Source organism: Sesamum indicum, linkage group LG13, assembly GCF_026168435.1.
Source record: "Sesamum indicum cultivar Baizhima isolate 11 linkage group LG13, ASM2616843v1, whole genome shotgun sequence".
Classification (NCBI taxonomy): domain Eukaryota; kingdom Viridiplantae; phylum Streptophyta; class Magnoliopsida; order Lamiales; family Pedaliaceae; genus Sesamum; species Sesamum indicum.
The window spans coordinates 17,424,641-17,451,285 of NC_142669.1; the positions used below are offsets into that span (position 1 = coordinate 17,424,641).

Below are 26,645 nucleotides of genomic sequence, written 5' to 3' on the forward strand. Positions count from 1 at the left end.
AATAAAAAAATCTATTTATTATATAAAAATATTAAATATAAATTTTTAATTAAAAAAATTACTTATAAATTATATCAAATTTTAAGAGAGAAAAATGCAATTATCCTAATAATTAACCAGTTTTTAATGCCAAAGAAAAATAAAAATAAAGATAAGAGAAACCCAAAACAAAGGTATTTATTGCTGCAAATGCCCTGAAATTGTAAAACGAAAAACAAAATAACTAAGGTACTTATTTGACCGTTGAAACCAGCTGTATTCCCGACAACCTCAGAGATCGTGTCATCTTATGGCACATTTGGCTCTGTTCTAAAAACCTCCCCACCCCCAGACTAGTAAATTTTCCCCTTGCAAGAATACAATGCTACACGCATTAATCCCACCCAGCTCAGGAAATAGCAGCCCGTAACGGCTACCAACAAAGTGGTTTTCTTCACTCGAGGCACAAACTATGGGACTGTAAAAAGCTCACTTCCAATACAAACAAAAAATTATATATGTATGTCTTCTATGTATGGGATGGGAAGATGAAAGAAAAGAGAAAAAAAGCAGGGGAGAATAGGACAGAGTGAAGATGATTCTGTAGCCGTTGGATCCATCTGACACAGCCTTTTTGGTGATTGAATCTCTCTCTCTACCATCTCTCCTTCTCTCTCCTAAAATAAATACCGTCTTCATCACTCTGCCCATACTCTTTCTTGAAACTCCCTGCAAGCTCTTTTGCTCTTTTCATTTCATCCTCCCACCATTTCCTTCTCATCCGAGGTTTCTTGCTTTTTGGGAGTATTTAGGTTGCAAGACTCTGAGGATATGGCATTGTTGTTGCTTTTTGTTTTGGTTTTGACACTCTCAGCAGCTGTTTCTGCTGATGAAGGTACAGTTAATGAAATATTCTTGGTCTGAAATTTGGTGGTTATTTTAACGGTGGGCTTTCATTTTTTAATCTTGAGGAAAGCTTCAGTTTGGTGGGTTGTGGTTGTTGATATGTGGGCTTTTGTGGGTGCTGTTGTTTGTCTGAAATATTTTAGGATTTCTGTAAGGCAAGAAATTGAGGTTTAGGTGACTAATTTAATTTATTGCATGTTTATCATGAGATCTGTTTTTGAGTCTTTTCATAATGAATTTTTAACTATTGATTTAGTCTTAGTTCTTGATGTTTGGTAGTAAAATTCCTTCCAGCAGAGTGTTCAGACATGCGTTGCTTCTTAGGATTACCACCTAGTATATACTGGGATTGGTTTTAGGATGGTTATGGAGTGAACTTCTTCCTCTCCTTCTCTCTTATTCCATTTAACATATGCATCCCATGTCATGTGTATGAATTGTTTCCTTAAATATATACATTAATGTCTGAATTAATGAAATGAATATCCAAGGTTGTGGAATATTGAAATGAAACAAGAATGAAATAGAAAATCCAAGGTTGTGGAATTATTTGGTTAGCACTTATGTGAAAGAACACCAGTGGTCTAATGGTGTAAGAAAGCTTGGGCCTACACTCCCAAATTTTCAGACCCTTTTTGTTTGTCTATTCTCTTTAGGACATGGCCGCATCCTCTTGTATGAATTATTGCCAACTGCAGCTGATATCATGTTTCTAGTCTTTTACTTGATTTTTAGTAATTTTCTTTTGTTCTATTTCTTTGTCCTGAAACATGTTGTTTTGTATGATAGAAGATCCAGCAACCAAACAAGAAAAGTGAACAATGTGGTTTCCAGCTCATTGATGTATTTTTTGTCCGCTGGATCATGTGTGTGTGTGTGTGTCCAAATGTATTCTGCAAAAGTTCAAGTCGTTTGTGGTAACTCCAAACAACAGCATTTTTATACTTGTGTTAGAATGTGAAATTCCAGGAAGGATACTTTGCTTCTTACAAGACAATAATTGTTGTGATTTGTTTTGTCTTTACTCGGTTATTTCTTGAATGGACCCGTACTTTGGTGCTGTTGGGACAAAAGATTGAGCTTATGATTCAAGATTTCTAAAATTTTTTTGCTAATTAATAGCTTTATGGATGTTGGTGGGCTAACTATATACTTTTTGTCAAGAAATAAAGATAAATTAATTTCGTCCCTCTTCATGAGTTCTCGAATAAAAACTAGGCTTTGTTTGGTTATTTTAAAGTTTTCTTTTTGGTTTTTTGGGAGTTTTTAGAATGTGTGTATTTGTATTTTGTGTTGATGTGGAATGCATAGAGATAAGTTAAGACACACAGTTAAGTGTATTTTGCTTAAAAAAGGCAAATATTTGAGATGATTGGGCTCTCACTCGGGCAGTCAGAAAAATTAAACCAAACAGAGCCCAAATGCTCATAACATCAGTACCACTTCAAGTTTAGAGAAAAATCCGCACTTCTTGTTCTTACATAAACCTAGATATAATATTTTCTTGAACATTCTAATGCAAGTAATCTATGTGTAACTTTAAGGTTTAAGAGTGCTAAAATAGCTAACTTTGTGTCTCTTGCAGATGCATTTATTGGAGTTAACATCGGAACGGACCTATCAGACATGCCACACCCGACTCAGGTGGTTGCACTTCTCAAAACCCAACAAATCCGGCACATCAGGTTGTACAATGCCGACCGAGGGATGCTTCTTGCACTTGCCAATACAGGAATCCGAGTTACCATCTCGGTGCCCAACGAACAGCTTCTAGGCATCGGTCAATCCAATTCGACTGCTGCTAATTGGGTCTCACAAAACGTTGTGGCCCATTATCCCGCCACCAATATCACAACAATTTGTGTTGGTTCGGAAGTTCTTACATCTCTTCCTAACGTTGCACCCGTTCTAGTCAATGCCCTCAAATATATTCATTCAGCCCTTGTGGCATCCAATCTCGACCGGCAAATCAAAGTATCCACTCCTCTTGCTTCGTCCATTATCCTCGACTCCTTTCCGCCATCTCAAGCCTTCTTTAACCGGTCATGGAATCCAGTATTAGTCCCTATGCTCAAATTCTTGCAGTCGACCGATTCCTATTTCATGCTCAACATATACCCATACTTTGATTACATGCAGTCAAACGGTGTGATTCCATTAGACTATGCACTCTTCAAGCCTCTTGCCCCAAACAAAGAAGCTGTAGACGCAAACACACTTCTTCACTATTCCAACGTCTTTGATGCGATGGTTGATGCTGCATACTTCGCCATGGCTGATCTTAACATAACCAACATTCCTGTTTTGGTGACTGAGTCGGGCTGGCCGTCGAAAGGCGACTCAAACGAACCAGATGCCAGTTTAGACAATGCCAATACTTACAATAGCAATTTGATAAGGCACGTGTTGAGCAAGACCGGAACTCCTAAACATCCTGGTATTGCTGTTAGTACTTACATTTACGAGCTCTACAATGAAGACATGAAGCCAGGGCCTTTGTCGGAGAAGAACTGGGGGTTGTTTGACTCGAATGGAGTTCCGGTTTACATTTTGCACTTGACGGGCTCTGGATCAGTGTTGGCGAATGATACAGCGAACCAAACTTATTGTACGGCAAAAGATGGTTCGGATTCGAGAATGTTGCAGGCTGCTTTGGACTGGGCATGCGGACCAGGTAAGGTGGATTGCTCGCCGTTGCTGCAGGGACAAGCATGCTATGAACCAGACACCGTGTTTGCGCATGCAACATACGCATTCAATACCTATTACCATCAGATGGGGAAGACTCCTGAGAGTTGTGATTTCAAAGGGGTGGCGACCATCACTACCACGAATCCAAGTAAACTGATAAAGCATTTCCTGGAATTGGATTAGCGTTTGCTGCTCGAATGGATAGTTTCTTTTAATCACCTATCTGATATGTGTTTGTTATATTTCGTTGCAGGTCATGGGTCATGCATATTCCCTGGAAGGTACGTAAACTTTCAATACATCGTCCATATGGGTTAGAACTTACATGCTTGATCACTGGAGCCTGTATACAGATAACTGATGGTAATAATTACAACTTAAAGGGACGATGTCATTTTTTTGGGAAATATAGGGCCATAATTGAGGTTAAAAAAAGGTTCTTCTGAGACGAAAAACTCAGCTTTTTGTAGTTTCAAAAGAGTGGATATAGTTAAGAATTATACTAAATGTTGTGTGTTGGTGCAGCAGCGACAGGAACGGCAGCCTTCTGAACAGCACGATTCCGGCAATGGATTCCAAAAGCTCAGGCTTTCCTGTGTATGGCAGTGCATTCTACACAGTGAACACTCTAATCATTGGAGTACTAGGATGGATCGCAGTTCTGTTGTAGCTCGTTATATCTGAAACTAGGTCGACGACCGCGGCAACCTGAAGAAGTTTTGGCCAAGTTCCTCTAGCAAGAGGATGTCAGGGGCAGAAGTCATGCAAGATTTTGAAAGAGTAGCTTTGTACAGAGAACAAGTTTAGAGAGCATGTATTTGTTGCAAATGGACGAGGGGTGGGTGGGAATTGTTGTATTGATGAGGTTTCTGTCTGAACAATTTGAAATTCTTTCTAATGAGTAAATTTCATTACAAATTGACAACAATTCAATGTAGGATACAGTTATGAGGGTGTTGGGGGGCATAAAAGATTTCAGTGGTTTCAGTTTCAATCATCACTATCACACCCCTCTTGGATCACTAATATATATATATATAGGGGTATTTTTAGATTATCCAACAACACAGTTCTTGCGCCAACCCAAAAAATTGAACACACCAACGTAATTCTTGCATCAGCCCACAAAATCGAACATAATCATTTGATTCACTTCAAACTGATTCGTTCTTGCCACCATGCTTGCATATAACTTGTGTGTAGTAATGCTAACGGGGCTGTGGTTTTGTTTCACTTAGTTTTAATTAAATTCAAAATACACGTCATTTTTAGTTCGGAGCCCAACTTGGCCGTGGATCTAAAATTATAAATATCTTCTTGAATGGGATGTCATAAGAGATATTTATTAGGATATTTGTAATTTTAGAAGGGGAAATTATAATTTCAAAGGGAAAATTTATAATATTTTAAATAATAATGAGATATTTATAATTATGATATATTTTATAGGTGCTCGTTGTAATATACTCTTAAAATAATATATTCTTTTAAAAAGTTAAGATTATTATTTATTTTTAATATATTTAAAAATATAATTTCTCTTACAAACACATGTATTATTAACCAAAATTCGAATAAATTAAATATTTGTATAAATACTATCAAGAGTCGGGGTGCTCAATAAAATTGTGGGACCGCCTCAATTCAAACCACACTGCAATTAGTGGATTAAGGATGGGGTGAGTTGGTGTTGGGGCTAATTTTGAAAATCGTATTTTTGTAATCGAGTTTGATTTTATATTTAGTAGACTATAATTCTTATATAGAGTCTGATAATATTCAAATTAAAACTCAAGACAGTAATAACAATTATAATTTTTTATATTGTATTATATATATTCTTCAAATATTTTAAATTTTCTATATAATTAATAAATGTAAGAGTTTAACTCCATGATATCGTCACATTGTTATAATATGCTTTCAAAATCACCTTATTTTTTTTACTAATTTTAATATTTATGTATAGTATGGTAATTAATTTCTTGTATAATATAGTTCAAAATAATAACTTTCCGACTTGTACACAATCTTATTCATAAAATCAAATCATTGTACCTTTGAAGTTGTGTATAAATGTTTACTCCCAATTAATGTTCATACTAAAAATACTACATATATAATTTTTTAAAAAAATACTAAATTATGTATTTGTATCATTAAATCAAATTAATTTAATATATTTTCCAACACATTAAATTTTATGAATAATCAATTAATGGAAGTATTTACATTTTTATTTATCATATTTTAATTCATATTTATTGCTATGTTTAAAATTTTAAATTATCTTATAAAATCCTCATTTCATTATTAAATTTAAAATAAAATTTTCTTTGGTAAGTTCAATTTTCTTACATTAATTTTAAAACTATTCTGCGAGCATCGTTTTATTTTTGAGTGTTTATGTGTGTTTTATAATAATAAGTGGCATCATATATAATATTATTAAATAAATAAATAACTATTTATATTTAGCACCTTATACATAACAGTAGACCTTATATTAAAAAAGTAGAACACCATTTTTCTCTACTAAAAAATTTGACAAATTATCTTACACGTTGTTAATTTGATAAATTTCACGCTCAATTCAATGATGATAAGTGTAAAATAAATTCTCAATTATATTTTTTTCTATTTATATTTTAGAATTTACTAAATTAATTTTAAATGTAAATAGTCAATTTAATTGATATTTTTTTATATATATTTTATCGTCAACTCAATGGTCGATAAGTGTCAAAATGAAATATTCGGTCAGTCAAATAATGCTTTGCAGTCAAAGATTCACCACATAAAGCAACTGCATGTGCTCTCAATCAAATCAGAACATGTAATTTGATATTGATCTCTTTTAAAAAATATAAATATTAAAGAGATAATGTTAAATTGACCAATCATGTCTTGCCAAATATTTAATGTGTTTATCTCTTTAAATTAAATTATAAATAGATAATACAAAAGGCGTTCAAGTGCATCACAACTCTCCCTCTTTCACACCTATATAAAGGGATCACTAGAGCTCATTCAAAACACATAGAGCTAGATAACAAAGACTGAAGCAAGCAAAGGAGGCTATTCTCTTTGCCCAGTTCTTCAAAGCTCAAGAATATTTAAATGCATCCAAGCTGAAGGTTGAGTTGTTCGTCGATAGTGCCCCACAAATTATAGCATTTAATTCCGGGATTACAGGCAGTAAACCCTCGAATTAATGTTATAAATATCCAAATATATTTTCAAGAAGATTCAAGTAGCAAATCTACTTCCAAATCCTCAAATTCAAAGTCAAAACTATAGCGTTTAATTCGAAATTACTGGTGAAAGCCCTTGAATCAATATTATAAAAACTCTAACCAAGTTAATGGGAGATTTACAAGAAGATTTTACCTTAAATTTGTCACATACATATTCGAAGGGAAGAATCAGAGAATTATATAGAGATTGTACACATTCTTACCTATCAAATACATATTTTTATTTATAATAATATATTTGTGTTTTAATTTTTCAGACACGACAGAATTTACACTCACAACTATCACAGTCTATCTATCCTATTTGTCATCCCTATTCATGAGATAGGTCATATTATTTTATTTGCTATTTGAATTGCCTATTAATAATAAGAAAAGAAGAAAAGAAATAAATGGCAAAACCTAGTTAAGAATTGTCAAATGGAAAGGTCTGAAAGCATTTAAGCCATGATCAGTCAGAGCCATCTTTGACAAAACCCGACTTTTCTTACACTTTGACCGTTCTTTTCTTTTGGTAATAAATTGTGTGAATTAATATCATATGTATAATGACTTAACAAAATTATTAATGTAAGAATCATTAAGAATAATAATACGACCTATTAAATAACTGTCACCACCCTGTTGTTGACCTGATTCAACTCTTCGACCCAAATTTTGAAAGCAAGAGTGGTAGCATCCAACCTATCTAATTGTACTTTATACATTAAACATTACTTATAAATAGTACTCAAATTTTTTTTTGAGTGTGCTTTTACTGTTAAAACTTTATTTATTTTATATATATATTATTGCAATTCAAACGCGCTTACTTTTGGGGTTAAGATTAATTGTCCAATCTAATTCAAATTTGTCCTATGTCCTTTATTAATAAACCCAATAAGGGAAGTGGGTTTATTAACTGAGACTAAGGGCACCTTTATTTTGTAGGTAATGATAAAGATGTGACTAATTAGAAAGTGACTGTAATTGCGATAATCATTGTTTTTAAACTTGGATCCGACAAATAGAATGATTGATTTAGTATTCGATAAAAGTTAAATTTTTTATGCGATTGGTTAACTAAAAAGTTGATATTTCTAATAATCTGCGAGGATCATCATCACTGGGACAATCTAATGGTGGCAATGTGGCGGGTCTGCCTGAACCCACCCCACTTCGGGAGACCAAACCCTTCCTGCCCCACCATGGACTTGACCGGATTCAATAAATTAGGACCCAAACCCCCTAAAAAGTGTACCAAACCCGCCCTAGTTAGAGCAGATCCTGGTCTGGGCCCGATTGCCATTTCTAGGACGTCCTCAATCACATACAATATTTGCCTAATCAAGCCAATACTTATTGGCTCATCTGGTATGAACAACTTATATTTTTTTATAGTTAGATGATTGTGAGTTTGATTTTTTAGTCGATGTGAAAAAATGTATTAATAAATAACTTATAAGAATTTTATCATATTAATAATATATCCTAAGAAATCAAAACCACTCAATTTTTTATCGAAAAAGAAAAAATGTGGAATGATCCGCGGAAGCCAAATAAGAGGTGGGTCTACTCACAATCTAGATACTTTTCACATCATTTCCTTGAATTTTCTGGGAGAGAAATGGAGTACATCGGGCAAAAGAGATTCTCAGAACCATTTATTTAAAATTAAAAAGCCACCATCTTTGATTTTTTTTTTTTCCCTTTTTGAAAAGAATGGTCAATGATTCTTTTATCGACGTAAAAATATTAAAATAATTGAAAGTGGTGGGATGGTCCTGGCGGGGCTCGAACCCGCGACCTTCGGCTCATAAGACCAACGCTCTAACCAACTGAGCTACAAGACCTCAAGAATGGTTGATGAGTTTTGTGTTTGCCGGTGCGCTTATAAACTCTTCAAAACACCTCATTAAATGTGTGAGAATTTTTAAGTTATTGAAAAGATTTTGAAATAAACTTATAATTAATCTCCTTTCAAAAAAGATAAGGAGTTCCCAATATATTCTTAAGATTTTAATAATCCCCTTCAACTTTTAATTATATTTGTTATTAGGAGTGCGCAATTTTTGATTAACCAATTGAAAATCTATCAAATTGAAAGTTCAGTTTTTGCCAATACCAAACTAAAAATATGATTTGATATTCAATTGTTTTTTTCAAGTATTTGGTTTCATTTAACAATTTTTTTAGACTCAATTATACCTCTTATTTTTCTCTGATTTTTTACTAATATCATCAAAATTCGATGAATTTTAACTGACGAAGAGACTTATTTTTTAGAAGGAAGCAAACCTTAGGGGTGCTAGATATAGTTTCTCAAACTACATATAATTTATATGTAATTACACCAAAATTCAAGGGAGGGAAGTGTAAGTATCCTTTAAATAAACTTAGCCAAACATCCTATCACTCCAAGAAATTGGGTCAAAAAATTTAAAAAAAAAAAGATGAATATTCAACTAATTGTTTTTGTCAAAAGAAAAAGGAATATTGTTGTAAAGTTGAGAAAAATAATGGGGCAGAGATGTTGATGTGAAAAGCTGATAAATTGATATACTTTAGGCATCTCCTTTTATATTGGAGGAATATTTATCTTGCAAATTCAGATGTGCTGTTTTATTCTTTTCTTTACATGAATTATTATTGAACATAAAATATGAATTAAGATGTCTACTTTTTATCTAGTGATTCTCAAATAATCTCTTACTCTCTAATTTCTCTAATGTTTTGTTTTATTATAAAGTTGTCCAATATTATGATGTTCGTCAAGTTTGGTCCCTTGAATACAACTCGTTATGTTATGTGACATAGTATGAGCTAACAGTGACCGACTTATAATATGTGAAAATTGAGCTTAGCGAGTTCTTTAAAATAAATAAATAAATAGAATTTTCTATAGTAATTAGAGTTATTTATTTTAATTAAATTTGATTTAATTTTTTTATAAAAAAAAATCTATTTTTTTTCAAATAGTACACGTGGAAAATAAAAATTGAAATAAGTGATATGCTTACAACCTTCTAGAGATTGGAGAGAAGCATTCAAATGATATACTTTAATTCATGTCCACTTGCAGTTGCTTCTAGACCAGCTCTCTCTTCTTCTACTCCCCCCCCCCCCCCCCCAAATTAAAAATAATAATTTTGATAAAATATTGATATTATTTGATATTAGGTCTAAATACACAAATATTCTCTTTCTTTCATAAAATCATAATTAAATCTATTAAAATTATAGAGACAAAAATTTACTCAAACGTTCCCCGTTAGAGGGTGAATATGTAATTCTGCAAAGGAGATAGAGTGTTGTATATTTAGACCTAACCTTAAGAGGCGTCAGTTAAATTTACACTAATAATTTTTACGATCTTGACATTAACAATAGTTTTTTATATGTTGTTACTAATACATACTACAGTTTTCTTTTTTATTTTTAAAAAAAAATTGTTACTGTTAATAATTAATTCCATATGTACAATAAAAATATAATGATGATAAAAATTTCCCCAGTCATATGCGTCTGCATAGATATAAATACGTGCAATGGTTCAAAAGGGATTTAGGTGAGCTTATAAACCCTTCAGAACATCTTATGAATATTTTAAGAAAGAAAATTATGAGATAAAATAAATAAGATATTAAATGTTCATAAACTTCTTCAAAAGAATAAGAAGTTCCTAATTTATTTTTTGATTTTTTTATAAACCCATTCAAATTTTATTATATTAATTACAAAATTTGAATTACTAATATTTTATAAGATTATGGTCTATTTTATCTAAATATTTAAGAGTTTATTTTTAGAATAAACGCGTAAATTTTGTGTCTTATTTGGATATTTTACAATTTCAGGACATTACACTTCTTGTGGATCTTTCTTTTTTTTCTTAAATTAATCCCATTACAAATAATCACATTCATTATAAAGTAAAGAGTGGTTGTCACAATTAACCCTAAATAATAATATGATCATTGCAAATTCAAATGAGATGTAATGTTTTCTTTTGTGTTTTTGTGGTAATTTTAACTGAAATGTGATGGTGTTTGCAATAAATGAGAATAAGCTGCAGAAAAAATTATAAACTGAGCAATAGTAAAAATTAAAAGTCTTTGAAAACAAAGTTAAAATCGAAAAAAAGTCGAAGTCGAAATGTTTGAAAAAATGATTTAATATTTACAATTTTACCAATAAGATGCAGAAATTGGAAGGAGCTGCTTATAATTTTTTGTTTAAATTAATTTAATTTAGATAATTTTAAATAAAAAATTATAAAACAAAATCACTATTTTAAATTTAATTAATAAGTGTTTATTTCAAACATTTAGAAACACAGACACAAATTACTATATTTAATTTGACTTAACAATTTTCATATAATTTTTTATTTAAATTAATTTAATTTAAACAATTTAAAAGTAAGAATAACAAAATATTTTCAATTTATTTTTTAATAATAATCCGAACGTTTATTTAAAGTATTTACAAACACGGGTATAAATTACTATATTGAGGATGGGAAGAAGGAATGTTAATGTAAAAGTCTTTATATAATTTTTCATTTAAATTAATTTAAAAATAAAAATTACAAAATCAAAATATTATTTTTAATTTATTTTCAATAATAATGTTAACGTTTATTTTAAGCATTTACAAACACGAGTACAAATTAGCATATTAAGGATGGGAAGACGGCTGCGAAACTGAAAACAGTCTTCATATGGCGTAGTCCAAAATGGGGAAACAATGCCCCATTTGTCTTGTTGATTTGTTCCCAAACTTACAACAGTGACCTATGCAAGAGTCATTATTCATTAACAGCTAGTCAATTCTTCGAACACTTCGAGCGCGTTTTGTCTCTTATTTCCCTAGAACACGCATAGAACGGACTCAATAATTTACAGGGCAAAGGGAAAAATTGCATGCTTAAACCTCAAGATAGGCACCAGAATAAACCCATTTTTTCTGTTTTCCAGTTCTTGATTTCCTAGCCCACCAACAAGGATTTAGCAGATTTACAAGTAATTACAGCCCCGACCCACGTGAAGCTTTGTGCTGTCTTCTCCACGTGAAATCATCATATTAAAGTCATTTCGCACTCCTTGGTATTATAAAGCCCTATTAAAAGCTCGAAGTTTATTGTTGCGCATAATTTGTTTGATGAAATGTCGGTGTCTTGTGGGGTGGAATGCGTGGTGGTTCTTGGGTGCCTGCGTTGGGCGTGGAAGCGCTGCACCTACATCGGTTCTGACGATAGCGCCACTTGGCCCATCGCCACCGCCGAGGAATTTGAACCCATTCCTCGAGTCTGCCGCATCATTTTGGCTGTCTACGAGCCCGACCTCCGCTGCCCCAAATACGCTCCTGCAGGAGGCTACCGTCTCAACCCCGACTGGGTAATCAAGCGCGTTACCTACGAGCAAACAGAGGGCCACGCTCCGCCTTACTTAATATACCTCGACCACGATAATCGCGAGATAGTACTTGCGATCCGGGGATTGAATTTGGTGAAGGAAAGCGATTACAAATTGCTTCTTGATAACCGTCTGGGTATGCAGATGTTTGATGGGGGATATGTGCATCATGGGTTGTTGAAATCTGCCATATGGGTTTTGAATGCCGAGTCGGAAACCTTGAAAAGACTGTGGGAGGAGAATGGAAGGGAGTACAAGATGGTCTTTGCTGGGCATTCTTTGGGGTCAGGGGTTGCATCTCTATTGAGTGTGATTGTGGCAAACCATGGGAATAAATTAGGGGGTATTCCGAGGAATTTGGTGAGGTGTTACGCTGTGGCGCCGGCTCGTTGTATGTCTCTGAACTTGGCCGTGAAGTATGCTGATATTATACATTCCGTTGTGTTGCAGGTGAGTGGTTTTTAGTTTATCCTTGCCTTTAATTTTTTGTGACTAAATCGGTTATTTGATAGTCTGTTACATTTATTGAGGGAAGTTGATGCTGAATGATTTGAACATTTTATATGCTATTTTCGCCACCACGGTCTTGTTTTATGGCGGATCAAACCATATCGGGTAAAAAGAAGAAAGAGAAAACCAGAACTCTAATTCTTAGCGCCTTATGTGGAACAATATTCTCAGGCCAAAGTTTGGGAAATCTCAAAGCCCTCCCTTCTGCTCGGGCGGCAAATTACATTCCATATTTTTGCAGCTGGGAAACATTCTGCTAAGTTTCCATCTTGCCACTGTACTGATGGTTCAATATTTGTCTTCCTGTCATTATTGCCGAGTTCTGCTTTGGTTATGCTGTATAGAATCAACCATGGATAACAGTGCCATGGGATGAGAAGTAGTCACTTGGTCCTACCATATTTTCCCACTTGAGTTGGGAAAAACTTAAATTTATCATGCAAAAGATGAAGTTTATACTGATTTTCTCCAAAATGCGTATAACCGGGGTCATTTCATGCTTGAAACTTGTCTCAATATGAGCCATGGGAAGAGATAATCTATTAGATATGATGGACAAATTTTATATAATGAGACGTGAGAGACTGAAATGAGATAATGCTTGAAGTCTTATCAGTGTAATTCACCCCAGAAGAAAGGAGGAAATCATATTGTGTCTTACGTGGAGGATGTAAATTGGAATGACATGGTTATAAGAATGTGAAGCATCCCAAAATAAGATTCTTTCACAACTAGCCCCCTTGACTGAGATTGGGGCACTGTATGTTTGCATTTCTCCAGTGTAAATTCTGTTCTGAATGCCAATAAGAGCCCCATTGTGAAGAAGTAAATGAATTTGTAAATTCATCTTCCACCTTTTTTGGTGCATAGTATATTGTTGAAAATAATTGAACATCTTTAACTAATGATGCTCCTGTAACTTGCATTGTTCAGGATGATTTCTTGCCCAGAACTCCGACTCCATTGGAAGACATTTTCAAGTCCATCTTCTGGTTAGTTTTTATTAGCCGATGATACTTGGAGGCTATATGAAGCTTTCGCAATACCATGTTTTTTTAAGTTTTGGCTCTTAAATAGACGAGTCTTTACCACCATTTAAACCAGTCCCAATTGCATTGGACAGTTTGCCCTGCTTATTGTTTCTCGTCTGCCTGAGGGATACATTCATACCTGAAGGTAGAAAGCTCAGAGATCCAAGAAGACTATATGCACCTGGTCGGGTATACCACATCGTGGAAAGAAAATTTTGCAGGTAAAATTGCATCAAAAACTTGTAAAGATTGTTTCGCAATTGGTTTCAAGGCCAGAGATTTAACTTGACCATGTCTCCACAGCTCAAATTCTTTTCATTACATGGTATAATAAAATCAGATCAAAATTAGTGAAAATACTTTCTCATCATGGTAACGTGTATTGCTTTGGTGTAATTGTTCCTAAGTTTCATGTTGATATCCAATAACTCAGTCCAGGATATAAACTATGTTCTCCCCAATGACTGTACAGGATAAATGAAATAAGTTGTCTGCAGATAATAAACCCCTGCAACCAGTCCCCCCATATTTTCCATATGCAGTTATCTATTTATACTATTTTTTAAAGGGTTGATCCCCATAGTAACAACCTTCGTTGGTATGACGTGCATGGACTAAATTGCCCTCAAATATATTTATTTCTTCCGTAAAATAGTCATCACTTTATCCAATTAGGTTTATCAATAAATTTTTGTTTATACATGTTTAACTTAATCCATTTTGTCAAATTTAATCAGTTTTTTCACTTTACATTGCTTATTTTTTTTCCATCTAATTACGTAAATAAAATAAAAATTTAGAGTATGAACACGCATTGAATGTGCTCCATCCGCTAGTGTATACAATTTAGGTTGCAGGATGGGGAGAAGGGAAGAAGTTCCTTATCATTTTTTTCATATAAGGTTTATTAGGCCATACACATTGTGCTCAGTAAAACCAGTTCCCCTATATTTTCTATATGCACATATCTATTTATAATATTTATTGAAGGGTTGATCCCCATAGTAACGACCTTGGTTGGCATAATTTGCATGGACTGGAATGCCCTCAATTATATTTATTTCTTCCATAATATAACCATCACTTTATACAATCAGGTTTATGAATAAATTTTGTTTATACCCATTTCAGTTAAATCCAATTTATCAAATTCAATCACCTTTTCATTTGATATTGCTTTTCTTTTTTCAATAGTTACACAAGTATAATAAAATTTCGAGTATGAACAAACATTGAATGTGCTCCGACCGCTAGTCTATACCATTTACGTTGCAGGATGTAGAGTACCCACCACACCGTGCTCTGTGTACGGACCAAATTAACCTTATATGAAAAGAAAAATAATAAGTAATTTTTCCCTTCTCTCGTATTTTTTCTTTTTTGTTCTCTCACCTCCCTATTGTATTATATTTTTCTCTCCTTTTGGTAAATACATAGGAACCAACTCATAATAATTACAATTTTCATTAATTTAAGTTTGAAAAAAAAACAGTAACACGTTATTTATATAAAATAAGTTACATTTATTCAATCTAATTAATATTATATACTTATATAAGTATTATGTGAATTCCTATCCATTTTGCACACACATTGAGTGTGCCACAATTATTAGTATATAAATAAGTCGCCGTTGTTAATACATTTATGCTAGGTTCTATGTAGTTCAACCTGTTCCTAACTTCATTGAACCCACAAAAGGCTCTGGCTTCTACTTGAGTGGAATTCATTTTAAGAGGCTTGTCACAGATTCGTATGTGTTGTTGGATCCTTTTTTTTATAATATGTGCATCCTGAAGGCTGAAAGCCCACTTATAATGCAACTTAATACAGTGCCATATCTCCTCATTTATCTTTCAAATGATTGTCATGCACAAAGCACCTGCCATATCTCCTCATTTACTTAAAAAACATTGAGAAAATTAGCCTCTGGCACTATCTATCGCCATCATGACCAAGTGCTTTATACTTTTGTATAAAAATGTATGACATGATGCTAACAAACACTGTGCTTTAATATATTTTGTAATAGTTAATCTCTTTCACGTGTCACAAGAAATTCAATTCTCTGGTTGTCACAAATAGATGTGGAAGGTTTCCTCCAGAGATTAGAACAGCTATTCCTGTGGATGGAAGATTTGAGCATATTGTCTTATCATGCAATGCTACCTCGGATCATGCTATTATTTGGATAGAACGAGAGGCAGAAAAAGCCTTAGAAGTGAGTATAATGCTTTTGAGTCTCTTTTCTTAACTTCTCTTCCCTTTATTTTGTCTTCAATAAACTTTATAGACATGATTTACTTATCTTGGAGCCTAAACATTGATTTCCTAGTACAAAGTAGCATCTGGTTTACAGTTTTGAATTTTTTTATGCCCCTTTATCTTACAGAAATGATAATAAAGCCGTTATTGTTTGATTACTGTAGATCTGCTGTTCAATCTTCCACCATAACGATATGGAGGATAAATATTTAGGATTTACATGAAACTCTTAGTCAGCGTTCACTTATTAGAGATTTTAAGTAATAAAGAAACCCTAATTATTATTACTTAAGCTGCATTTACTTCAGGATCTTTGCTCTTGCAATCCAAGCCCTTTGTACATGACCCAAATTTTGCATAAAGAAACTTGCGACTCATTTACCTTAGTTCATGCTCTGTAACATAAATTACCTAGTTTCTTGAAGAAAATTGAACAGTAAACCCTCACAGGCTTGAAACTTGGATCCTCTTTGAGCGTGCTCTTGTTGGAAGGAGGCTAGCTTGGGAACTTTGTGGGTGGATGACAACCCAGAAGCTCAGTCCTTTTTTGCACTATAACTTGGACTAGGACATCTACTATACTATCCACAATGTAATGATAATGCTGGTTGATAGTTCTTTATCAATTCCCCAAGATGATTACGGTAGAATTCAATTTAGAGAAACCCGAGGACTTGAAGAATTAGGGTTCTGAGATTTGGGAAGACTAGGGATCTTATGTGGGTAATGTGATATTCCTCATAGTTGGGTTTTCAGTTTGTTGGACTAGGTTATTGTTAAGGTAGAATCATAAGTGGGTAATTTTTCCAGTCCAAGGAGCCATTCTGGTGGAAACTAATTGACTGATGTACCAAAAGACTAATAGTAAAATTTACATGCATACCAGATTAAATGTGTTGCAAACAAGACCAAAGTGGATAGGCTGAACTTGTGACACTTTAAAGGTGAGTTTCCTTTGTTCCATTTCCATTCTTCCCTTTAGAGGTTTTTCTGTTGTTTTCTTACACCAAACCACCCACACTATCCCCCCCCCCCCCCCCCCGAAACAAAAAAAAAGGGTATGCACAGGCATTTAATCATCACCTTTCTAATTAATGTGCTTGTTTGTGTTTTACATTTGCTAATATTTGCTTTTCTACTTGCTCTATTATCTTTATGATGGTTAGGTGTTAGCTCACACCCTTGGAATTATAGGACCATATGTTAAACGACGGATATGTTTCATCTACTATAAAACTTCTCTCAGAATCTTTAGACTCGTAACACTGGTGACTGTAATACTTATATTACAGCTAGTAATTCAACCCTTCAAATACAGGACTTGGGAAGCTTATTATCAGATTATATATTACACTTAGTTACACACTTGCACAAGTTGGTTTCATATTCTTTCTCAAATGTTTGTAAGAAAGTGCATATTCCCATGCAGTGCTTGAAGGAGCACAGCACAGAAACAATAACAACTCCTCCTAAAGTACAGAAGCTTGATAGGAAGCTGACGTTGGAGAAAGAACATAAGGATGCATTGGAGAGAGCTCTAAGTCTAAATATACCTCACGCTGTAGCGTCTTGCGAAGAAGAAGCCTCCAGCAACACGGAAGAGGGATCTTTGGTGCCCAAAAGTGTGGATGTGGTTGACGACAAACCTTCCTCAGAAAAGTCATTTTGCAAAACCGCTAGAACCAATTGGAATGACATAGTTGAGAAGCTTTTCAAAAGAGATGAATCAGGACAATTGCTATTGAACAGAGATGCCTCGGTTACAGAGAAATAATCCTCATCGGCTTTGCTCAAGCAAAGGTTAGGAAGAAAAAGAAATTCCATCTGGTTACTTTTCCTACCATTCTTTTCTGTACAAAAGCTTGTACAAATATTTCTCTGGTAGTTCTATTGTAAATTTAGCGTGCAGAGTGCTGTGTGTTTAGAGAAGAGCATGATATTTAAAAGGATATTATTTTACTTCCAACTCTTTCTACCGTACTTCTCCCGTACTGCATGGATTTAATTCATCCCCACATAAATATGTAGCTCGTATAGCAACATTTTGTGATTGGGAAACAAGTTGCCCCAATCCGTCTACGGAGGAAGAAGAGCAAATTCATGCTTCCCATGTCCAAACTAATGACAGTCGAAGAAGTGAAATGCAGAAATCAAAATAGGAGAATAGACAACTTAATAGTTATTTTAAGATGTGAACATGATAATGCAGTAAACAGTTCGACTTGGGCATTAATAGGTGGGAAATGGAAAGTGAAGCCATCCTCAGCTGCTTGAAGGATGCCATACCCAGTCACAACAAATTGCATATTAGTGGCAGGCTCGGCCGAGCAACTTATATGTTAAGAAGTACTCAATATGTACAATATATGGGTTTTGGAGCCGAAGGACGAGAATGGAAGTATAAGGCGGTCTTTGTGGAGGCATTCACTCCAGGCAAGTGTTGCAGCTTTCACGTGTGATGGTGCTGAACCAAATGCTGCAGATTCTAGTTTCCCTGTATCGACTCTCAAGAGAATCCCATCATATGGATCTTTACCATTACCCTAAATCTGAAATCATAAGACTTGCACATGCCAAACAGATGGTGGGATGCAACTCCGAGGATGTTCTCAAGGGGGAATTTCGGGGGCAAGAGATGAATAATACTATTACACTATGTCAGCCACACAACTGAGTTCAATCATCCAGCAAGACTAGCAATTTAATCCAATCAACAAGAGAAACAGAACCAAAAATCACTCTAGCAGTCAGCACCCTGAAAGTTGTACAGTCGAAGATCTAACTAGGAAGCAGCTCCATGCACATCAAGATTGCATTGCTTCAGCATGATAAGTCTCCAGCTCCTTGTCAAGTTCATCAGCTGATTTCTCCACAGTTTTCTTTCTCCATTGAGCTCCACCACGTCCACGACCTCCACCACGTCCACCTCCACGGCCACGTCCGCCTCCACGTACATTGGTTGAACCTCCACGACCCCTTTGTCTGCCAAAAACACATCATATAAGCAATACTAGCAATGTGAACAAAAGAACACATTTACACACTTGAAAACTGGGGACAATCCTCCACAAGTGTCCTTTTTTCCATGCCAATATTACATATTAACACCAGCCTATTTGTAGACATGGCAATGAAGACTTAAAAGTTTGAAAAGGATTCGTTGCCTAATCAAAACTTGCATTACTAGCATTTCAAAAACACACACTGAAGCAGCTAACAGAGGTCTAATATACCGCAAGAGACCCCCCTCCAACCCACAGAAAAAAGGAAAAGGTTATGGTCAACTTACGCAGAACCACGATTAGCTGATGCAAAGCCTCCTCTGGAACGACCAGGTCCAGGCCTGCACAAAAATTAGCATCTCAGTTTCCATCCAAACAGGATCACAAAAGAACAACCTTTATCGACAAAACCCTAGAATATTGCAAACAAGAAACTTCTGGCATCTGCTGCCCACTGGCCTCTGATTCCAGAAGTATTTAACAAAGAGGAGAATAAATACCAAATGAAAACCCACTGATAAATCACTGTACATGAACCACAATTAAACAACCTCCATAGTCATTGGGAGAACAAACTACACTCTTTACCAGAAAAAGAAAAAAGGAATGTACCGTTGGAAAATGATTTTCTAGGATCAGTCTGACACTACCTACAATTACCATTATGGCCAACAATAATGGATAGGATGTAGTAAAATCAATGCATAACGAAGCCAGTGCGATGAAAGGACTAAAGAACCCTTATATCTTCGCAAATAGTACTATAAGAAATCACGCAACAGCCACAATAGCGAAATAAAGAACTATGACAGGGCGAAATAAAAACATAAATTGACAAGTCAGAAAAAGTAGGAAAAACTATATCCACGTACGCAATGACAACTGTCCTCTTTCTTCCATTTGCTCCTCCCACTACATTCACTCGAGCTGAGACAGGGGTCTCAGCATTGGCACCAACGATCTCTATCTTCATAGGCTTTCCATCCAACTGCACATTGTTATACCGCTTCAGTGCTTGAAAGGCATCACTTCTTCTTGCAAATACAACTTCAGCCGAACCCTGTGCCACAAATTCAGAAAATTATAGCTTTTGCAGGAAAAAGCAACCACTATATATGGATACAAAAAATAACTCCTTTCAAGACTAAATAAAATTAGCCGAACATATATCCAACATGGTGCTTATAATCATTTCCAGGCTAAATAAAATTTAGCATAACAGATCTCCAAGCAAAGGAATAGGAACATAAAAGTTTGAAGTTTATATAAGGAAAGGTGTGACAATTCTCTGATACCAAAAAATTATCTCTATTAGTAGAATAAAACCAACAGCCAGTATTATGATAAAACCAAGACGTCGAAAGCAAAAAAACGAACATCATAAGAGGTGAACAAATTAATAAGGTCCGAGTGCTAAATCTATTAAAAGTAGAATGAAAAGAAAGGGAAGCCAACAGTGGCTAGACTTGATGAAGCCCTTCATACATAAATGCCACAGTCAGACTTCACAAGTAGTGTAAATTCAAAGCAATTAGCATGTATATACCCACCTCCTCCCCCTTCCCATCAACCAACCCCCATCACAAAGGGGTAACTAAAAGTTGATAAGACGAATCTAAAAAGAGGCAACGAGTAACCTATGATACAGGATAACAAGCAAACCAAGAAGATAAAACTTAGCAAGGCACTATTCCAGAAGTACATTGGGTTGTTTCTGAAAAAGCACCCTATTAGCAACGCATGTTAAATTCTACAGGACAATCTTTTCCAAACAAGCATCACTTTGGCAGGAAAGTACATTTTTGCACGAGTAACAGATGTACCCCATCAAGCGTCAATGCATATCAATTTTCAAAGGTTTGGAGGATAAAATAAATCATAACATACACTACACAAAGTTCCAAACTTACGCTTGGGCGCCCAGTTTTGTCAAAGTGAACTGCATATCGCACCAACTCTCCAATATCAGAAAAGAGCTCCTGTGTCGCAAGTCTCTTTCAGCAAATTTCCAATAGAGACTCAATTAAAAGATGAATAATGTCAAAGCACATGAATATTAGTACCCTTATATCTTCATTGGTTACACCAACCTCCAAGTTGGAAATATACAATCGTGTACCAGTTTCCAGCCCTGACAATCCAGCTGCTTTAAGACTATCTTCAAACAAACCATTCTGCCAGGGCAAATTCTTGGTTCTGCGGATGGACTGATGCAAGGAAACCAAAAAATATATGGAGATTGGGAAAAGTCAATGTCAGCATATGACCAGAAAACAATAGTTACTCTTCAAGATAAATCAGATATCAGCAAAGTTCCACGAAGAAGCCACGTCGAAAAGGGCAAACAAGACAATCTAATACCATTGAAACTTGATGTATGTATTTTAGTCTATATTGGAGTTGAGGTTTGACACACTGCATGCCAGATAATGCCATGCAGAAGGTGTAGTCCAGTTCTGAAGTTCAGCGAAGGAAGCCACCTTTGCAAAATACCATGAACAGGAATATGATCGAAATCTCGCCCCAAAGTAAATCCAGAGTGCAATCGAATCCATCAAAAAACAGTCGTATCGAAAGGATCCATCACAAACTCCCCCTCTAACAGGCCATAATGACAAACTAGAGCGCTCTCTATTAAATAATAATCAATAAAGATGGTAAGGCATTTCAAGAACTGAGTTGTTAGCGGTCTTAAAACGTTGAAAGCCTTTAGGTTTTCAGGTAATGAAGCTTCTCTACATAAGATGCTACGTAGAAGCCGCCAAGTCTTCCAATTTTGACAAATAGCCAATTCAAAATGCTGAACAAAAACCCACAGGAAGAGAGTAACCATCAGGAACCTAGAGCATTGATTAGAATATAACAGCCTTTTTTCCCTGGCCGAGGAATTGTAGGCTTCTCCAAGGAGCAACAGTGTCAATATCTCTCAGATTGAATTTCTAAAGCAACTACAGAACCTTCCTGTAAGGTACTATGGCATAGCAGATTTGTCAACAAAATGCACAAGACTTCCATAATTTTGAGCTTGCCTTGGCAATTGTGTATGCTGATGGTCGAACATTTACTCCAAGTGGATTTCTACGAGGAGCTCCAAATGGTCTTCCACCTCTGGATGACATTCCTGGCCCCTTTCCACGTCGGGGCCTGCCGTCACCCCTGCCTCCTCGGTTATTACTTCTCCTGTTCTTTATCATATCGTCCAAAGACATATCCAAAGAAGCCATTGATGATAAAAATTGCAAGAATCTGCCAAATAAACAATGCAAGTAAGAACACGAATGGACAAAAATAGTAAGTACTAATCTCAAGCACAGAAAGCTCAGTCATCCAAGTGAAACTGACAGATTAAAGTACGAAAAAGAAACTAAAAAAGAACTCACTAGAAAATTAGAAATTAAACCAAACACATGCAGCTAGAAGCAACTTTCTGAATTAATAGTTCACTGTATGCATGCTACAACCGGAGTTGTTTAGTTGATACAAGCCCATCAACACATCAGCATTACTTGTGGGCAGTACATAATCTATAAATTTGTGGCCAAGTTCAGAAATCTTTAGAGGTGCCACAGAATGGTCCAGACAAAATCAAGCAGACAAATTCAAACATGCCAAAATGAATACGCAACAGCAAAAGTTACTCTTGGGACCATTAATAAAACAAACAGCATAAATAATAAAAGTAATCAATTATGGTTGGCAAAATGAAGGACACAGGATTAGATCCAAATCTTGGATGATATTTTGAAGAGAAAACTAAGTCTACTGTTTTATAAAGCAAACCTAAAAGAACAAGAAGAAGAAATGTTCCTCAAATCAGCACAATCAAAATTGATACTTCTATGTTTACAGCAATACTTACAAACAAAATTCTAAAACAAAAGGAAGAAAAAGGGATTGATGTAGGGACATCCACATAGTTTTTCAGTCAAACTAAGTAACTTTCACCAAACAAAGTAGAGGATACTTCGAGCCCCTCTCAATCGACTTACTACGGTCTAAAAAGTTCTCCAAGTCCTTCAAGAACCATATCCAGCTCCATAGCTTGTCAATCAGTTTCATTCCTAGTTGCAAGTCATTGACTGCATCCTTGACCTAAATCCAGCTTCTACCAGGGGGTTTCCCCTGCACCAGTACTCGCATTTCTTTCCTTAAGTGTATGACTTTACTCCATTGGTTCTCATCTGCATACATATTAGATAAAAGGACAGGAGCTCCACCACCTCTATCTTTCAATAACTCAATCTTTCTCAAAACAGCTTCACCAAACTCCAAGTTATTGTGAAGCCTACAACCACTTAGTAAAGATCCCAATACAGCCAGATTAGGTTCCATCGGCATGTTTTCAACAATATTATAAGCTCGATAAACCATCCCAGCTCTTGCTAAAATGTCAACAATGCATCCGTAATGCCGAAGATCAGGCTGAATCCCATATTTTGTACTCATCAACTCAAAAATGTATAAACCTTCTTCAACCAGTCCAGAATGTGCACATGCCGAAAGAACTGCAACAAAAGTTACTTCATCAGGTACAAGTCTACATAATAGCTCCATTTGAGTGAACATGTTCAGAGCATGCCGTCCCCGCCCATGCATAGTGTATCCTGAGATAATTGCTGTCCAAGAGTACAAGTCTCTCTTACTATTTTCAATGTCTTCGAACACTTTTCTAGCACAGCACAAATCTCCACATTTTGCATAGGCGTCTATTAGTGAATTAACAACGGAAACATCAAACTCAAGCCATCCAGCCTTGTCAAGTAATGCATGAAAGCATTTGGTAAGGTCCATAGAACCTAAACTAGCACAAGCAGACATTGTAGAGACGACTGTAACAACATTAGGCTGTGGTTGACAATCATCAGACAATAACGTTTTGAATAAATAAAGGGCATCACAGTAACTACATTGCGAGACAAGCCCTGAAATTAAACTTGTCCATGAAACAATATCTTTCTCAGGCATTTCATTAAACACCGACCATGCATCTGCATCTGAACAGCAGATGATGTAGGCATTAAGAAGAGAATTTTGTACAAACAAATCATGATCAAGTACCAATTTCACAATATGACAATGAACTTGTTTTACGGAACCCAGATCAAGACCAGCCCCACATGCCTGGAGCACGAATGGAAATGTATATCTATCAGGAACCATTTCCCGGCTAAGCATTTGTTTATAATAATTCAAAGCAATCACAGGATCAAACACTGCAAAGAACCTGATCATTGTATTCCAAGAGAAAAGATTTGGTTGTCCAATTTGATTAAATATTTCAACTCCAAACTCCAATTTTTCCGTCCCATTGCTTCCTCTCAATTCAATCAAACTCAAATACAAAAGACGGCTCATGACGAATGGATTCCTGTGAAGACCCGAAACAAAAACATATGAAAGAAGTTGTTTGAGATTAGAAAATGTTCTGTTGCATTGTTCTTCGAGGAGTTGCAATCTTTGGTGCCTCTGAAACAATTGGTTATGGTGAACCCAGTTGGAAGAATTGGTTTGCAATGAATAATTGACTGCTTTGCAAAGGAAGAATGGAAGCAATGATTCTCTAAGGTGCTGGAGAACCATAATTCTTCCTCGATGAAAAAGATTCTTCAGGAGCATCCAAATTTATAGATTGAACAGGCAATGAAGAACAAAAGATATGGTGGGGGCAAGCAGGAAGATATACCATCAAAGAGAAACGAACATGGTGTTTGCGTGGTGATGGCAGGAATTGCTTTGGGTTTGGTTCATTCACTTACTCCAGGTAATTTGTCAGCCAACAGAATCTGTCTAACCCTCACTTATGATATCTTCTCTCTTCATTTTCAGGCTGTTTTTTGCACTGTAGAACTGAGTAACTAAGACTGTTTCTCCAACCGCGCAACACTTTTGAGCTGTAAAATCAGGTTAATTAGCACTTCACGACATTGAAATAGAGCTATGTTTGACTTACCACTCTCAAATTAAAACGTGTCATTTCGTAACCTCCAAATACCAAAGTCTTGTCAGTTTGTAAGTCCAGCTTTCTTGAGCAAAAAGTTTCTCTCAAGTGAATTAACCAGAAAAATATGGTAAATCTATCACTTTCTGCTTATTTCTCAATAGTGTAGCAGATAACATCCCCTGGCTCCTTTCTATCTAAACTTTTGCCGAATATCTTAACAAACCCTCCTACAAAATAGTTCCTGCTAACTCGTCATAGTAAACCATCCCCGTTCAATTCCCATCCGCGTCCTCTTTTAGATAATCAGTTGAAACTTGAAACCATGCGAATAAACATCACCAAATAAGAAACGGTATAAACAAAAATTAAATGGTTAAATGATGCACTTGTGCAAAATAAAGAGACATAGATTAGATCTAAAGAATAAGGGGAAAAAAACGCACGCGCATACATCTTAGAAGAGAGAAATAACGAATCTGCCGTTTCTGAAAGCAAATCCCGAAAACGAAGAAGATATTCCCAAATCAGAACACAGAAAATTGATATTCCAGCTTTTCAACAATGATTAAAACGAAATTCGCAAATAAAACGAAGACAAAAGCTATTCACGCACACAGATCCATAGAAGCCGAAATCCTCGGACTTCCAAAAAAGCAAAAAACAACAGTACCTTAATCGGATCGCAAGCAGCAGGCACGGTCCTCGACCTTCAGGCGTAACGAAAGACCAGAAAGGAGAAGAGGATGATCTGAGAGAGAGAAATAGATAGAGATCTAACTGGTTAGAGGCTTTCCTGATGAAAAAGTTGATTGCAGAGGGGGAGTTGTTTATCAAGATCTAGGGTTTCAAGGAAGAAAAGATGGGGAAAGGGAGCGTGAAATATGGGTTGGAATTTTGTGATGACCTCCAACTTATACACACACATATATATATATGTATATATTGTGGGCCGTCTATTTCGGTCTCTTTGAGAACAATACGCGTTTGCTGCTTGTGGAATCAAATTTTCGTCATCCTCTAAAACATTTCTAAAGATTTTCCAAACATCTATTATCCTTCTTCGTATATGATTCTACTCATTATCTAAATTTATTTGAATTATTATTAAATTTTAAAATATTAAGTTTGAATTTAATTGTATTAATCTAATCGAATTTTAATTAAATCAATTATAAGTGGAATTCGAGTAATTTATTATTTTAAGTATATTTTATTATTTTCGTATTAATTTAATTGAGTTGGAGTCGAACTTGAAACCTTATCAAACAAAAAAATTTAAATCGAAACGAGCTTCTGTCGATTGATTTCAGTCGAGTATCGAATAATTTGATTTACTTTTCAACCCTAATAATTGTTAGTTATTTGTGATGCACTCTATGTGTATGTATAAGTCTTTGCTGAATTTGGCAGATAGTTTATACTCATACCAAGGAGTTTTCATTGAAACTTAATTGATAGTTTACACTCGTATCAAAACCTTCAATTTGAATTTGTTGATAGTTTATACTTAAATCGAGGAGTCTTCATTTAAATTTGGCAGATAGTTTATACTCGTATCAAGGAGTATTCAACTCTTTATTTGAATTTGAATTTGAGGGTAAGTTTATACTTCTATCAAGGAGTCTTTATTTCATTAGAATTTGATAGATAGTTTATACTGGTATCAA

The 26,645-nt window shown here is 35.1% G+C and overlaps 3 protein-coding genes, 1 non-coding gene and 1 pseudogene across 9 annotated transcripts; 2 read left to right on the plus strand and 3 right to left on the minus strand.

Moving 5' to 3' along the window:
- The first annotated feature begins 248 nt into the window (after window positions 1-248).
- LOC105176360 (glucan endo-1,3-beta-glucosidase 2) lies at window positions 249-4,504 on the plus strand. Of its 2 annotated transcripts, none has more exons than XM_011099135.3 (4): window positions 249-874; window positions 2,471-3,724; window positions 3,830-3,857; window positions 4,102-4,504. In XM_011099135.3, the coding sequence occupies exons 1-4, from the start codon at window positions 811-813 to the stop codon at window positions 4,244-4,246; spliced, it is 1,491 nt and encodes a 496-aa protein (XP_011097437.1). In that variant the 5' UTR covers window positions 249-810; the 3' UTR covers window positions 4,247-4,504. The 2 variants fall into 2 exon arrangements, with proteins under 2 accessions (XP_011097437.1, XP_020554290.1); XM_020698631.2 differs by having other exon boundaries at window positions 256-874; window positions 4,105-4,504.
- Window positions 4,505-8,591: 4,087 nt separating this feature from the next.
- On the minus strand, window positions 8,592-8,665 carry TRNAI-UAU (transfer RNA isoleucine (anticodon UAU)). The gene has a single exon. It is a non-coding gene; the product is annotated as a tRNA-Ile (tRNA).
- Window positions 8,666-11,514: 2,849 nt separating this feature from the next.
- LOC105176363 (alpha/beta-Hydrolases superfamily protein) lies at window positions 11,515-18,001 on the plus strand. Its single transcript, XM_011099141.3, has 5 exons — window positions 11,515-12,679; window positions 13,673-13,731; window positions 13,863-13,991; window positions 15,856-15,991; window positions 17,465-18,001. Exons 1-5 carry the CDS (start codon window positions 11,981-11,983, stop codon window positions 17,807-17,809), a joined length of 1,368 nt encoding a protein of 455 aa, XP_011097443.3. The 5' UTR covers window positions 11,515-11,980; the 3' UTR covers window positions 17,810-18,001.
- Window positions 18,002-18,639: 638 nt separating this feature from the next.
- Window positions 18,640-25,783, minus strand: ALY4 (ALWAYS EARLY 4). Of its 4 annotated transcripts, none has more exons than XM_011099138.3 (7): window positions 25,649-25,783; window positions 22,067-22,283; window positions 21,101-21,244; window positions 20,948-21,016; window positions 19,910-20,097; window positions 19,325-19,378; window positions 18,640-19,017 (listed from the first exon to the last, which is right to left on the minus strand). In XM_011099138.3, the coding sequence occupies exons 2-7, from the start codon at window positions 22,259-22,261 to the stop codon at window positions 18,840-18,842; spliced, it is 828 nt and encodes a 275-aa protein (XP_011097440.1). In that variant the 5' UTR covers window positions 22,262-22,283; window positions 25,649-25,783; the 3' UTR covers window positions 18,640-18,839. The 4 variants fall into 4 exon arrangements, with proteins under 4 accessions (XP_011097440.1, XP_020554292.1, XP_020554293.1 ...); XM_020698633.2 differs by lacking the exon at window positions 25,649-25,783 and adding an exon at window positions 23,027-23,152; XM_020698634.2 differs by lacking the exons at window positions 22,067-22,283; window positions 25,649-25,783 and adding an exon at window positions 21,399-22,029 and having other exon boundaries at window positions 21,128-21,244.
- LOC148784577 (pentatricopeptide repeat-containing protein At5g43790-like) lies at window positions 22,968-25,789 on the minus strand (annotated as a pseudogene). Its single transcript, XR_016063511.1, has 2 exons — window positions 25,649-25,789; window positions 22,968-25,291 (listed from the first exon to the last, which is right to left on the minus strand). The product of XR_016063511.1 is annotated as a pentatricopeptide repeat-containing protein At5g43790-like (transcript).
- Between the last annotated feature and the right edge of the window lie 856 nt (window positions 25,790-26,645).

Excerpts from the sequence above, each read along its gene's own strand:
- LOC105176360 (XM_011099135.3), top strand. The coding sequence starts at position 811 with ATGGCATTGTTGTTGCTTTTTGTTTTGGTTTTGACACTCTCAGCAGCT. Across the intron at positions 875-2,470 it reads AGCTGTTTCTGCTGATGAAG|ATGCATTTATTGGAGTTAAC; the intron begins GTACAGTTAATG and ends TGTCTCTTGCAG. Across the intron at positions 3,858-4,101 it reads TCATGCATATTCCCTGGAAG|CAGCGACAGGAACGGCAGCC; the intron begins GTACGTAAACTT and ends GTGTTGGTGCAG.
- LOC105176363 (XM_011099141.3), top strand. The coding sequence starts at position 11,981 with ATGTCGGTGTCTTGTGGGGTGGAATGCGTGGTGGTTCTTGGGTGCCTG. Across the intron at positions 13,992-15,855 it reads GTGGAAAGAAAATTTTGCAG|ATGTGGAAGGTTTCCTCCAG; the intron begins GTAAAATTGCAT and ends TGTCACAAATAG. Across the intron at positions 15,992-17,464 it reads AGGCAGAAAAAGCCTTAGAA|TGCTTGAAGGAGCACAGCAC; the intron begins GTGAGTATAATG and ends ATTCCCATGCAG.
- ALY4 (XM_011099138.3), bottom strand. The coding sequence starts at position 22,261 with ATGGCTTCTTTGGATATGTCTTTGGACGATATGATAAAGAACAGGAGA. Across the intron at positions 21,245-22,066 it reads CAGCATACACAATTGCCAAG|TCCATCCGCAGAACCAAGAA; the intron begins GCAAGCTCAAAA and ends TCCTTGCATCAG. Across the intron at positions 21,017-21,100 it reads TAACCAATGAAGATATAAGG|GAGCTCTTTTCTGATATTGG; the intron begins GTACTAATATTC and ends CTTGCGACACAG.